The 15,770-nt window shown below is 34.3% G+C and overlaps 1 protein-coding gene across 1 annotated transcript; it reads left to right on the top strand.

Moving 5' to 3' along the window:
* Positions 1-13,677: 13,677 nt before the first annotated feature.
* LOC107941359 (uncharacterized) lies at positions 13,678-14,371 on the top strand. Its single transcript, XM_041095021.1, has 3 exons — positions 13,678-13,870; positions 13,967-14,026; positions 14,104-14,371. The coding sequence occupies exons 1-3, from the start codon at positions 13,757-13,759 to the stop codon at positions 14,356-14,358; spliced, it is 429 nt and encodes a 142-aa protein (XP_040950955.1). The 5' UTR covers positions 13,678-13,756; the 3' UTR covers positions 14,359-14,371.
* Positions 14,372-15,770: the final 1,399 nt, after the last annotated feature.

Below are 15,770 nucleotides of genomic sequence, written 5' to 3'. Positions count from 1 at the left end.
TTGATTGGGATACAAGGTACGAGATTGCAATCGGAACAGCTAAAAAATTTGAATACCTTCATCACAGATGGGAAAAGTTGGTGCTCCACCGCCATGTAAAATCGAGTAAAATGTTGTTAGATGAATATTTGAATCCAAAGATTTCGGATTTCAGACTTGCCAAGATCGTTCAAGCCAGTTGTGGCATCGGTATGACTCCACCCACCCGGTAGGTCCATTTCAATTATTCACTTTCCAAGGTCAATATTAACTAAATTACTAAAGCAAAGATGTTTTTTTATTAGAAAACGGCTACACCTACAAAGTCAACAAGAAGAGCAATGTATGTCAGTTGTTCATACCCAAATATGTCACCTAAAACCTTAAATAAAACCTCAAAAATAAGAGAAAATAATATTATACTTCTAAATGTTAAATAATCAACAATTAAGCACTCTCCAACAAAGTTACAATACTTGAAAAAGTGTACAAAAAATGTTTAGTAAAAGATTAAGAAAGATTGGAAAACTGAGTTCTTGGAAGTTAGACCCTTGTTTCTCGTCTTTCTTCACTTCAATAGGAAATCTTGACATTGTATTTAAGTCCTCTAACAACCTTTTGAACATTTGTAGTCATTAGAAGCAAAATAGTCAGTGCAACCACAAAAACCAACATTAAATGTAGTCTGCAGCTTCGTTGTATCAGTAGAAGTCTTTTCAAAATATGATTGTTGAACTCGTTCTATCGATAGAAATTCTCTTGTACTGGTAGAACTCTAAATGTTTCATTTGATATCGATAAAAGTCCAACGGATACTGAATTTTGACTTCTGTCTTCACTTGTTTTGGTAAAAATCCATTAAATTCTTAAAATCACTAAACACAAGTAATTATTTATTTTCATGGCACATGAGTTAATAACACCTGAGTAAGTCATCGTCTTCTTAACAAATAATTAATACATGCAAAAAGCTGTTGTCTTTTTTGTATAAGCAAGAAAAGTTAAATTATTTTCTTCACTTGAAACTTTAAAACACCCTAATACATATATGAATTAGGGTCCTTGATAACACATTGCGATACCTACATAGTTGTGGGCATGCAACAAACTAGAAATAAAAACAGCTATAGTATAATGTAAATTGATTGCAATGTTATAGTAATTGTGTGCCTATTAGACTGAATAAATAAGATTTTATTATAAATGCTCAATTAATTATGTTATAATCACATTTGAGTAAAACATTACTACTGAATAAATAAAAATATCATAGATGCAGCAATATAAATAAAAAAATAAAAATTTTGAAAAATAGAAATTTTTTGAAAACACGGGAATTTTTGAAAACATGAAAATTTTTGAAACACCGGAATTTTTTTTGAAAACACGAATTTTTTTGAATATTTTTTATTTTTAAAAGGGCGTATCGAGTTTAACGCAAACCGGTGATATTCACCCAACATTGCGATGAAATCAATGATTTTATGTTAAATCGATTCGTTGCCTTATTTATTAAAATTATTTAAAGTGAAATAAAATAAAAATTGAATTAAATTAAAAATATAAATACAAAAATATAAAAATATAAAAATGCATAAAATACTAATAATATTAAAACAAAATAACATAAAATTACTGTTACAAACCCATTTTACCCCAAGGCCCAATACCCAAATACAAGCCTTACCCACCAAAACCAAAGCCCAAATCAGCAACCCAATTCAGCCCAATAACCTAGCCCAAATACAACCAAAACAAAAAATAAACACTAGCCCAATTTCCCATGGTCCAAACGATCCAAAGCAAAAAAAAAAAAGGGGTTTGGAAACCCTAGCCTTAGGTGTGCCGCACCTAGGGTCTTCTGACCCCTGTCCACTTGCCCTCTGCTGCCACCGCCGTTAGATGTCTCATTTGTACCTGCCCACCGCCCATCCACTTGCACCGCCACCTGCAAAGAAGAAAAAGCAAGCAAGAAACAGCAACAATAGCAGAAGACAATAGTATAATCGGCTATAAAAAGCCAAAAGAAATGTAGCTTTGGTCTTCTGCTTCCGATTTTTGTGAAGAAAAAGAACAAGGGCAGAGAAATAAAAAACAAAAATAGATTTACTCCAAGGTTTTTTTTTTCTTTTTTCATTTCGCATCTCTTTTTTTTACCCGTTCATTTCCTATTTTCATACATATATACATACATATAAAAACAGTTTATATTAGCAAAATACAAAAAAATTTAAATTACCTTTTTTGAATTTTTCGGCCACCGTTGTACGGTGGCCGGCGCGACGGCGGCTCTTGGCCGAGCTATTGACCGGAGAAGAAAGGGGGAGAGAGATTTCAGAGAGAAATTTTTTTAGTTTTTTTTTGAAGAAGAAAGAAAAATGAAAGTTTTTGGAAAAAAATTGGTTTAAATAGGGACGCAAAACGGCGTCGTTTTGCTCAGCCCTTTAAAACGCCAAAACGGCGTTGTTGAGGAGTCGACCCGATCCGCCTGACCCGCTCCAGGCCAGGATCCGCGTGTTTTGAGCGGAAGGGCTAATTGCGTTTTCAGCCCTTTCGCTTTTAAATGATTTTGCAATCAAGCTCTTTTGTTTTTTTTAATTTGGCCCTGTAATTTAATTTGATTTACATGTTAGTCCACCCCGAAGCTGTGCGTTTTGGAGGTCAGGATAAATTTCCTTTCGGCCCTCCTATCTTCGCGCGCATTATAATTTGGTCCTTTTTTTTTCATTTCTATTTCGGCCCTAAAATTCAATTTAGCTTCCAATTTAATCCTCAATCCGTCATTTTAGGTTTTTTTTTATTATTTATTTTAATATTACTAATACTATTATATTGCACTATTATTACCTTATTATTTAGTATTATTATTATATTGTTGTTATTATTATTATTATTGTTGTTGTTGTTGATATGATTTATTTATTTATTTATGTCATTTTAAATTTTGTTATATATATATATACACACACATTTTGTTATAATATACATATACGTACGTATAAAATAATTTATATATATATACATACTTATATATTACTTATACGAATTTTATAATACATATACATATACATATATATATATATGTCTTTTAAATCTTATTCCTTTCTTTATTTATTTCTTTATTTATGTTTTCATCAACATTTTATTTTTAATGTATGTTTTAATTTTATTTCTTTATATGCATTGTTATTTTGTATGCTATTAATTTGTCTCTTTATTTATTTTATTTTCGTTATTATCGCTCGTATTATTTTACTATCGCATTCAATATTGTATTATACACATATTAACCTTGTGTTTTATTTCTACTATTTCAAGTCGGATTAATTTTGTTCAATGCATAAATTATGATTTTTGAATAAGTAAAATCTCGTGTTTAGATTCGAGAAGGTCGTACCCTAACTTACTGGGTTCGATTTTCGCAATAAATCTAAATACACGAATCTTTTCAAACTCAAGTTTTAAACGATATTGGGAATTAAAAAAGGATCGTGTCCTAACTTACTGGTCGTGATCCCTTTTTTAATCCAAGATAGTTAAATATCTTTTAAATAAGCATCTTTCATTCGCGTATCGGGAATTCGAGACATTGTGTCCTAACTTACTGGATATGATTCTCTTTCTCGAATGACGTGAAATATGCCCATTTTCCTAAAAATTTTCAACGTTTTAATATAAGGATCGTATTTTTTAAAGTTCTTCAAAGTTCTCAATTTTTGACATTAAGACATTAACTAATCAACTAGGTACCAATTTTGGGCGTTACGAGGGTGCTAATCCTTCCTCGTACGTAATCGACTCCTGAACCCATTTTTCTGAATTTCATGGACCAAATTCGTTGTTTTAATAAAATTAAATTGTTTATTAAAAACAACCACTTTTCAAGGTGATCCGATCACACCTCATCAAAAAAGATCAGTGGCGACTCCTTTTTTTTTCGTTTTTATTTTCAAACCCAAGTCGACCTCGTTTTCAATCAAAAAATGGTGTCAACAGCTTGGCGACTCCGCTGGGGACAAACACGAGAGTCAAGCCACGAGTTGATTACTTTTTGTCTTTTTGTCAAAAATCAAAAACTTAGTTTAAATATACGATCCTTTCGTTGCATTTTTATTCATCTTTATTACGATCTTCACCATTGTGATTCACAATCGCCATGTTAGTTTAAGTTCGGATTTATTTCTGCGCATTGCATTGCATGACCTTTGGTCACACCCTTTTAAGTGGGAGTGAGAAACTACGCCTTCGTGAGGTTTTCACCTCCGCATGGGATAGTGAATTGCTTCTGGGATACATCCGTACCTATGTCTTCGTGAGATTTTCATCTCCGCATGACCATAGGGAAATGTATCCCCCTGAACTGAACTCGGTCTATATGAGCCTATAATGGGTGAAGATCGAGGAATCTGCTGGTTCGGGTACCCTTACTTTAGAGCCAAACCTCATGTAGTGAACCTTAGGAGCCCACCATGGGTAGAGCCACTCAAATCCCTAATGGTTACCCCCTAGGTACTTTTGTTTTCCTTGTTTGCTTCTATTTTGTACTAACCCATCTTGTTTTGTTTTGATTATGATTGCATTGCATTTGCATCTTAGAAAAGAGATATTGATTCAAATCTAATTACTAAATTAGAAAGCTTGTCATGGAATATGAATTACTTGATAAAGTGGAAAACAATACGACTGCCTGAATATATTCTGAGAAACACAAGAAGGATGATGGAAGAGTTCGTGACCTTGCTTCGTGGCCTGAAGATTCAAGGCGATTGTCTAAGAGCCTTCGACGTTCCAACTCCCTTAGAGAAGCTGACGAGTCTTATGAAGATGGGCAAATGATGGATCGCGATCAAGATCAAGAAAAGGAGCTAGCTGTGGCATCTATTCGAAATTGGCGAGATTATCACAAACATGCGGATAAAGAAAAAGATCGATATTGTCTCTTGGAATATAAGGGCGAGGCCGTACATGCATCTGCTTTATGTAAAGGAATGTGCTTTCTAGAAAAGTTTCCTAAATGTAATTGAATCAAAATCAATGTCTCTCTAGGCATTCATTTTATGCATCTGCATTACATGCATTAAAATCCATTGAAAGAGTCTAAATGAGTCAATTTATTTAAGCTAATCTGGAAAACCAACCAACCAAACACCCTTACGATATCCATGCAAAGAATAGAGAAATTGAACAAATGTTAAAAAGATTAGAGCGAATGCAAATACAGATACAGGAGCAATTGACCGAATTTCAACAGGAGATGAGAGATCAGATGCTAGAATTACAGAGAACCATGATGAGCCAGTTCAACCAATTACTAGCTGGAGAAAAAAGAAAGGACCCGATGGACCACTCTAGGGTTGATAATGAAGATTTTTTCCTAGATTATACTTCGACAAATGCTCAGGTCCAGCCAGATGGGCGTCTACAAGGGGCACTCTTCACTATCAAATCTCAACAGTATCAGACTGGTACAGCAACACCGATAGGTTGCTTAACAGACCCAACTTCCAATTTGAGGAACAATTTTCCTGTTGCTCTTGATAACCCAGCTGAAATAAAACAATCAAGGGTGGAGTACCCAGATACTACAAAGGCCCCGAGGAAGAAGGGGGATAAATGGGATAATGCAAACAGATATAACAAGGGCCACTCAAGACCAATCACTGTGGGCCGACCAAAGATAAAAACCACTAGCCATCAGAGCCCTTTAAAGCAAGAACCTTGTGTGAAACAAGGTACTGAGAACCTTTAGTTCACGACAATTTTGATGACGAATAAGAAGCTGTATAAAAAGTTATTCGATGCGCACATTGTTTCCCCTTTCTACTCAAAACCCCTACAGCCTCCGTACCCCAAATGGCACGATGCGAATGCACAATGGGACTACCATGTGGGACTTACAGGGCATTCAATAGAGAATTGCATTGCCTTCAATAAGCTAGTTAAAAAATTCATCAACATGGGTATTGTTAAGTTGGGTGACTCATCTAGTGCAGAAAGCCATCTACCCAATCATATTGACAATGGGATGAATGCAATGTATGAAGAAGTGTTGGGAAGCGTTCACATCAATGCCATATATGAAGACACAAAGGAAAAGGGACCTTGTTAGATACCCGCCCTTATAAATCTGGAGTGTTCTAAGCAATTAGCTTGCGGAAGAAATCTTTGTAGTTATCAGAGCTTATTTAGAGTAATGTTCAGAACATTTTTGTTGTTTTCAGCCTAAAGCGATAAAAATTCCTTTGTGAAATAGGTTAATGTCTGAACGTTATTATTCTAATAAAATATATCTTTGCATTCCTTTTTGAGCCAATATTCTTTCATTCTTTTTGAATAATTATTTCTGATTATTTCATTCTTTTGGATTTTCTTCCACATCATTCATTCATTCATAATCATATTGTATAAATAATTATTCACAAATTTATACATTCTTTTGTATATTCTTTGGTACTTATTATGAGTCCTCAGATATCAATGACATGAATGAAACTGCTGCAAACTCAGATTTTCCACTTGAGTGAGACATGTGTTTAGACGGATCTAATGACTTTGGAAATGACATAGATCGTAGATTATCTCCAAACTTGTTGAGGATGGTAGAACAAGAGGATAAACAGATCCTACCTCTCAAGGAATCATTAGAAATTGTGAGCTTGGTGAAGATTAGAATTGACCTGACCACAGAGATGAAGCAAGACCTTGTTGAGTTACCTCTAGAGTTCAAAGATGTCTTTGTATGATCATACAAGGGTATGCCTCGATTCTTATAATGAAACCTACACAACAGCACGATGTCAGAAATTTGCAGTGCGGACGATGTAATTCTTTGCCGGGGCAATGCCTCTCTCATTGAGTCAGCATAGCTTTGCCCATTTGAAGTCGAGCTTCCATCTCTTCAAGTTCTGTGGGACTTTATCCTGATTAAGAAGGAACATCCAAAGTTTTCTATCGTAGTGGTGCCCGAAAAGGCTCTATATCAAGGAAAATTCTTCGAAAAGGGATAACAAGGACTTGCTTAGTCCTATGGGTTCAGATCCAATTAAAAAAAATAAAAAAATCAAAATCAAAAGCAGAAAAAAAAAGAAAAAGAAAAATTAAAAGAAAAAATAAAAGAAAAAGAAGAAAAATGAGAGGTCAAGGAGAAAACTCGCAAAGGGCGCTTTGACCAAAGGTGGATTTGAGTTGAAAACCCGAAAAGGACGACTCAAATTTTGAGCAAAATGGGGCATGGACATCACCATTATCGAAGACTTCTAATGGGCATTGCTTCATTTTTTGAGAGGCTACTTCATGGATCAAGGTCATCCTATACCGATACAGAATTTCAAAGAGGATGGAATTGGAAAATGCATTGAACTTAAATGATAGCACGATAACTAAGGTCTGAAATCAATTCAGAAGCAGACACCATGCTTTGTCACCGAATTACCTAGAGGTGAACAAGGACTGGCATGAGAAATTACCATTTTCCTTTATTACTTGTCGAACATCTGTACTGGGGCAACATCTCTCTTTTTGGTTTACAGGATTGAGGTAGTTTTACCTATTGAAATCCCCTCATTGCTTGTTGGAGGGATTCAATCTCGATGTGATCTGTTGGCCCTAGGAAAATAGTTAAAAGCTATTCATCAGGGTCGGATGTACCATAAATAAATGATATGAGCCCATAAAAAACAAGCTCGTCCTAGAGAATTCCACAGAAGGGCTGGATGTTGAAAGAAGATCCTTCCTCAATGAAAGGATTCTAGAGGGAAATGAATGCCAAACCGGGAATGTCTCTATATTGTAAAGATGACCATTTTTAGAGGAGCACGGATCCCGAGTGAGATTGTTAATCCTATAAAATCGGATCCAGTCAAGAAATACGTCGTTTAAAGAAGAAGAAAGAACCAAAGTGAAAACCCGCAAAGGGCATTTTTTAGTCAAAAAAATGAAAATGAAAAATGAAAAATGAAAAATGGAGAGGCTAAGGGGAAAACCCGCAAAGGGCATCTTAGACCAAAGGGGATTTGAGTTGAAAACCCGAAAAGGGCGGCTCAAATATTGATCAGAATGAGGCATGAGGTGATCAGAGCAATTCAAATTTTGATCAGATTGGGGCATGTGGTGATCTTGTTATACCTGAATTAACAAGAAAGGGTAGGCGACATCTTGGGGCATCGACAAAGCAATGTAGATCTCCTAAACACATGTAAAACTCATAATGGTCTTCAGAAAATTTGTACAGAGAAGTTCAAGCTGCGATATCTGGGGCACCCAATTCTCATATTATTTATATTGAATTTGTTGTTCTTGGAATACTTTATTCTTTTCCAAGATATGCATTCCTAATCAATTTCTTTATTATCCTTCTTTCCTATTTTGGATAATTTGTTCATTTTGAGTTATGCTCATAAATAAAAAACTTGATCACCCAATAGATTAAATATTTTAAGTACTTCATCATTCGATAAATTATGGACCAATCTATCATTTTGAAACTCTAATCTGCCGTTTGCTCTCTGTTAAGAGACAAAAGTGTTATCATTTTAATATATTAAAACACAAAAAGAAGAATAAGAGTACACTGTTCGATAACATAAAGCAAGGACCTCAAGACCATTTCTTGGCTTGCCTTGTGCTGAATCTTCACGATCAGCACCAACCGGTTCTTGCAGAAATTCATATCGTTCATTTTGGAGATAAATTTAGTCAAATCAATGAAATGGTTAGTGGCATTACAAAGTTTTTGCAGCTCCGCAAGCAGTGTGTCATTAGCATTTAATAATGCCTTAACAAGCATGACCTTTTTCAGATCAGTAGAAGCCACTTGATCCAGTGCCTGGTCAACCACATAGTCAAACTATTAGTGCATTAATATTGATTATCAAGGATAACAAGAAGCTGAATTAAAGCAATACAATGAATTTCCCTTATTACCCACATAACCCACAAGAAAAGTTCCATTAAACCCATACCACTTAAATTATGGCTATATTAAACTCTTACAGCTTAAATAATCAAGCCACGTGAAATTCATACATTTTACCAACCATAACCTACATGTAAGGCCCAATTTTTGACCCCAGGCCCAACTACCCAGGCCCAAATACAACAGCCAAAGCCCAAACTAACCCACAGCCCAAATGGCCCAAAACAATAATCAGACAAAAAGAAGAAACAGGAAACCCTAGTACCCCACTTGCCACCGCCCTAAGCGCCGCGCTCCACTTGCCTCTGCTCCACCGCCACTGTCATGCCATCAAGTACCTGTAAACATTTAAAGAGAAACGACAGCACTGGCAATGAAAGAGATGTATAAAAGTCGAACTTGGCTATCGTTTTAGGGGTTCGGCTTCTCCTATTTTCTTTTTGTAAAAACATCACTTAGAAATATAAAGAAAAGAGAAACAGATTCCAGCAAAAAGAAAGCATAAAAGGATCCAAGGTCTCTTCCCTTTTTATTTTTATTTTTTTTTCATTTCAAAACCATCTATCGATTTACCAGTTTTTATACACACAACAAATACATTTATATATAAAAAGAGAGTTAAAAAAGGGAGAGGTATACCTACTTTTAGATCATCTGAAAAGAGGGATTTTGGCCCTCCGACCGCCGTGTACGGTGGCGCTGGCATCGGTGACCAGTGGCCGGAAAGACGGGGATTGGCCGGACGCCGTTTAGGCCCTCAAACCCCTTTGTAGAAAACAAAACTTTTTTTTAAAACAGAGAAGAAATGATTTTTTTTAAGAATTTCGGGCTTATATAGGGCCCTCCAAACGACGTCGTTTCACCCCCAGGGTCTGCGCGTTTTTGTTCGAGGGGATATTTGCTACTTTAGTCCTCCCGCTTTTTAAGGATTGTTTAATTAAGTTTTTTTGTTTTTTAATTTTTTCCCCGTAATATTTTCATGATTACAAATTAATCCTCGATGGAACGGTGCCGTTTAACCAAAATGGGAAAATTTCCCTTTCACTCCTCTCTCTTTCGCACGCCTTACTATTTAATCCTTTTATTTTTAATTTTAATTTCGAGCCCAAAGTTTAATGTTGTTTTCAATTTAATCCTATTTTGCTGTTTAGCTTATTTTATTTTAAAAATTAATTGTTTCAACATCATTAATATTATTATATAATATAATTACTATATTATTATTGTTATTATAATACTTGTACATTACACATATTTTATACTTCGTAATCTATATATGTATTGATGTATTTTGTTTTTTTTACATGCATATTTTAAAACATATACATATATATATATACATACCTATATTTTATAATCTATATATATACATGCATTTTTATTTATAATTATAAAGTGTACATGCCTACGTTATCTTAATATATATACACATACTTTACAATATATATATATAAGCATACATTTATCCTTTTATTATTATTTATGTACATATTTACGTATTTATATACTTTTCTAATATATATTATATATATTTTATACCTTATATTATTTATATATCTTTATATACACATTTTTTATTTTCATATATATATTTAATAAATCTTATATATATATATATCTTTTATACATATTTTTAATTTTTATATACACATGCTTGCATATTCCTTATTATATATATACATTTACATATGCATATACCCTTTTGCATCTGTTCACTTATTTATTTGTTTATTCACGCTAACCTACTATATACTCGTTGTTTAGCATGTTATTAATTCATCTTTTCATATCTCATTTTGTTGCTATCGTTCGTATCACGTCACACTATCGTATTTATTGTTATTTCGCATGCGTATCCAATGTAATTTATTTTCGCATTCTTTACATTTTTACTTTATTCAATATATAAAAACTTGTTTTTTCGTGTTTCGATTATTCGAAAGATCGTACCCTAACTTATGGGGTTTCGATTTTCTCGACAAATCTAAAAACGCGAATCATTTTAAACAAATTTTCTTAAATGCTCTCGGGAATTAACGAAAAGTCGTGTTCTAACTCACGGGACATGATCTCTTTCCTAAACTCGAGATAATCAAAGATCTTTTAAAATAAATAAATTTTGGCAATTCATTCGCGCCTCAGGAATTCAAGACATTGTGTCCTAACTTACAAGATGCGATTCTTTTTCTCGATCAACGTGAAGTATGCCATTTTTCTTTTCAAATATTTTTCGTATTTCAACAAAAGATCGTATTTTAAATCTCTTCAAAGTTTACAATTTTCGACATTAAGACATTAACTAATCAACTAGGTACCAATTTTTGGGCGTTACGAGGGTGCTAATCCTTCCTCGTACGTAACCGACTCCCGAACCTGTTTTCTTGAATTTCGTGGACCAAAATCGTTGTTTTAATAAAATCAAATCGTTTATTAAAAACAACCACTTTTCGAAGTGACCCGATCACACCTCATCAAAAAAGATTGGTGGCGACTCCCACATTCGATTTTATTTTTTTTCAAAACCCAAGTCGACCCTGTTTTATCAAGAAATGGTGTCAACACTACAATTTCCACCAGTCCAATGAATAGACTAGATCCACAATAAGGTAATAAAGTTTGTTCTCATGCATTAGTGCATTAATATTGATTATCAAGAATAACAAGAAGCTACATTAAAGCAATACAAAATTTCCCTTATTACCCACAGAACCCACAAGAAAAAGTTCCATTAAACCCATACCATTTAAATTAAGAATTGGAAATGGATATATTAAACTCTTACAGCTTAAATAATCAAGCCTCATGAAATTCATACATTCTACTAACCATAACCCACAATTTCCACCAGTCTAATGAATAGACTAGATCCACAATAAGGTAATAAACTTTGTTCTCATGCACACACCTTGCACACTAGATTCTGAGATTATGTTGCAGCCATAGAACATTTATCCAAGCCACATTCCAGTAGTGACACCAAAAATCTATTGAATGTAATGCCACAATCAAGCAGAAGCACAAATGGGAAAGCTATGGTTAAGGGTAGTTATTGCATTTCAATTTTAAAAGTTTAGAACAATGATTAGATCCGTGAAGACTAGAATTGACCTGACCACAGAGACGAAGCAAGACCTTGTTGAGTTACCTCTAGAGTTCAAAGATGTCTTTGTATGATCATACCAGTGTATGCCTCGATTCTTATAATGAAACATACAAAACAGCACGATGTCAGAAATTTGCAGTGCGAACGATACAATTCTTTGTCGGGGCAATGCCTTTCTCATTGAGTCAGTATAGCTTTGCCCATTTGAGGTCGAGCTTCCATTTCTTCAAGTTCTGTGGGATTTTATCCTGATTAAGAAGGAACATCCAAATTTTGGAGATAATCTACGATCTATGTCATTTCCAGAGTCATTAGATCCGTCTAAACACATGCCTTGCTCAAGTGGAAAATCTGAGTTTGCAGCAGTTTCATTCATGTCATTGATATCTGAGGACTCATAATAAGTACCAAAGAATATAAAAAAGAATGTATAAATTTGTGAATAATTATTTATACAATATGATTATGAATGAATGAATGATGTGGAAGAAAATCCAAAAGAATGAAATAATGAGAAATAATTATTCAAAAAGAATGAAAGAATATTGGCTCAAAAAGGAATGCAAAGATGTATTTTATTAGAATAATAACGTTCAGACATTAACCTATTTCACAAAGGAATTTCTATCGCTTTAGGCTAAAAACAACAAAAATGTTCTGAACATTACTCTAAATAAGCTCTAATAACTACAGAGATTTTTGCTTGATTGTGGCATTACATTCAATAGATTTTTGGTGTCACTACTGGAATGTGGCATGGATAAATGTTCTATGGGTGTAATATAATCTCAGAATCTAGTGTGCAAGGTGTGTGCATGAGAACAAAGTTTATTACCTTATTGTGGATCTAGTCTATTCATTAGTTTGGTGGAAATTGTGGGTTATGGTTAGTAGAATGTATGAATTTCATGAGGCTTGATTATTTAAGCTGTAAGAGTTTAATATATCCATTTCCAATTCTTAATTTAAATGGTATGGATTTAATGGAACTTTTTCTTGTGGGTTCTGTGGGTAATAAGGGAAATTTTGTATTGCTTTAATGCAGCTTCTTGTTATTCTTGATAATCAAAATTAATGCACTAATAGTTTGACTACGTGGTTGACCAGGCACTGGATCAAGAGGCTTCTACTGATCTGAAATAGGTCATGCTTGTTAAGGCATTATTAAATGCTCGTGACACACTGCTTGCAGAGCTGCAAAAACTTAGTGATGCCATTAACCATGCTGTTGATTTGACTGAATTTATCTTCAAAATGAATGATATGAAGTTATTTGATTCCTTTCTGCAAGAACCGGCTGCTGCTGATGCTGACGATTCAGCACAAGGCAAGCCACAAAATGGTCTTGAGGTCCTTGCTTTATGTTATCGAATAGTGTACTCTTATTCTTATTTTTTTATTTTAATAAATTAAAATTATAACACCTTTGTCTCTTAACAGAGAGTAAATGGCATATTAGAGTTTCTAAGTGATAGATTGCTCCATGATTTATCGAATGATGATGTACTTAAAATATTTAATTTATCGGGTGATCAAGTGTTTTATTTATGGAACACTTTCCTGAATTTCCATAGGATAGCACATACATCTTCACTTCCTGTTCTTGCTGTTAAACATTTTCTCCCCTAAATGTAGGCTTGTTATGCTCAGTATCCCTCTTATTAAAACTTAAGTCTCTTTCCAGGGATAGTAAGATACGGATATTGGACTTCCTTCGTGATGAATGGGCTAAAGATCGAAGAGCTGAATGGTTAATATGGATGGTGTACTCCAAAGTTGACATGCCTCATCGTTACATAAATGGCAGTTTTGATGAGTCTTCCCACCAAATCGTGCATAAGAGGGGTTCAAGTTTGTGGAAATTAACAGATGATGTAATTACTCATTTATGTTTTTATTTCTTGGCTGACATAATCGGCTATGAACAACAATAATTTTTTTCAATTTCAAATTCATCTTGTGGAATGCAGCCTGCACAGATGGCAGCTATGCGGGCTGAGCTTCATCGGCAAAGTATTGCACAAATGAGGGTAAGTCCTTATATTTAATACTTATTGTTTTTATTTACATATGCCTTAGTTTACCGGTAATGATTGTTTGCACACAGATGAACAACCGATCAATCCAAGACATGCATATATTTAGAGATCCTTCAGGAATTCCTATTGTAATTATAGAGCATGTAATGAATGCACCTCAACATACTTCTAGTGATAACTTGTACATGAGGAACTTGGACATAATAGATTCAATTACCACAAGCACTGTTCCTAGTTCTGAAGCTGTGAAAAAGCTATCAAGTGCAAGTGCTGCGCAAAGTGGCCGTGATTTAAAGATTGTCATCTTTGTACATGGTTTTTAGGCAAGTTTCTTCTCTCCCACAACATGGGTATTGTTAAGTTGGGTGACTCATCTAGTGCAGAAAGCCATCTACCCAATCATATTGACAATGGGATGAATGCAATGTATGAAGAAGTGTTGGGAAGCATTCACATCAATGCCATATATGAAGACGCAAAGGAAAAAGGACCTTGTTAGATACCCACCCTTATAAATCTGGAGTGTTCTAAGCAATTAGCTTGCGGAAGAAATCTCTATGGTTATCAGAGCTTATTTAGAGTAATGTTCAGAACATTTTTGTTGTTTTTAGCCTAAAGCGATAGAAATTCCTTTGGGAAATAGGTTAATGTCTGAACGTTATTATTCTAATAAAATACATCTTTGCATTCCTTTTTGAGCCAATATTCTTTCATTCTTTTTGAATAATTATTTTTGATTATTTCATTCTTTTGGATTTTCTTCCACATCATTCATTCATTCATAATCATATTGTATAAATAATTATTCACAAATTTATACATTCTTTTGTATATTCTTTGGTACTTATTATGAGTCCTCAGATATCAATGACATGAATGAAACTGCTGCAAACTCAGATTTTCCACTTGAGCGAGACATGTGTTTAGACGGATCTAATGACTTTGGAAATGACATAGATCGTAGATTATCTCCAAACTTGTTGAGGATGGTAGAACAAGAGGATAAACAAATCCTACCTCTCAAGGAATCATTAGAAATTGTGAGCTTTGTGAAGACTAGAATTGACCTGACCACAGAGACGAAGCAAGACCTTGTTGAGTTACCTCTAGAGTTCAAAGATGTCTTTGTATGATCATACCAGGGTATGCCTCGATTCTTATAATGAAACCTACACAACAGCACGATGTCAGAAATTTGCAGTGCGAACGATGCAATTCTTTGCCGGGGCAATGCCTCTCTCATTGAGTCAGCATAGCTTTGCCCATTTGAAGTCGAGCTTCCATTTCTTCAAGTTCTGTGGGATTTTATCCTGATTAAGTGTAACAGCCCGATTCTAGGCGTAGTCAGAATAGTGGTTTCTGTCGTAGTGGCGCCCCAAAAGGCTCTATATCAAGGAAAATTCTTCGAAAAGGGATAACAATGACTTGCTTAATCCTATGGGTTCAGATCCAATTCAAAAAAAATCAAAAAATCAAAATCAAAATCAAAAGCAAAAAAAAAATAAAAAGAAAAATTAAAATAAAAAATAAAAGAAAAAGAAGAAAAATGAGAGGTCAAGGCGAAAACTCGCAAAGGGCGCTTTGACCAAAGGTGGATTTGAGTTGAAAACTCGAAAAGGGCGACTCAAATTTTGAGCAAAATGGGGCATGGACATCACCATTATCGAAGACTTCTAATGGGCATTGCTTTATTTTTTGAGAGGCTACTTCATGGATCAAGGTCATCCTATACCGA

This window comes from Gossypium hirsutum, chromosome D06 (assembly GCF_007990345.1).
Source record: "Gossypium hirsutum isolate 1008001.06 chromosome D06, Gossypium_hirsutum_v2.1, whole genome shotgun sequence".
Taxonomy (NCBI): Eukaryota; Viridiplantae; Streptophyta; class Magnoliopsida; order Malvales; family Malvaceae; genus Gossypium; species Gossypium hirsutum.
This window is presented reverse-complemented; position numbering and strand designations above follow the sequence as displayed.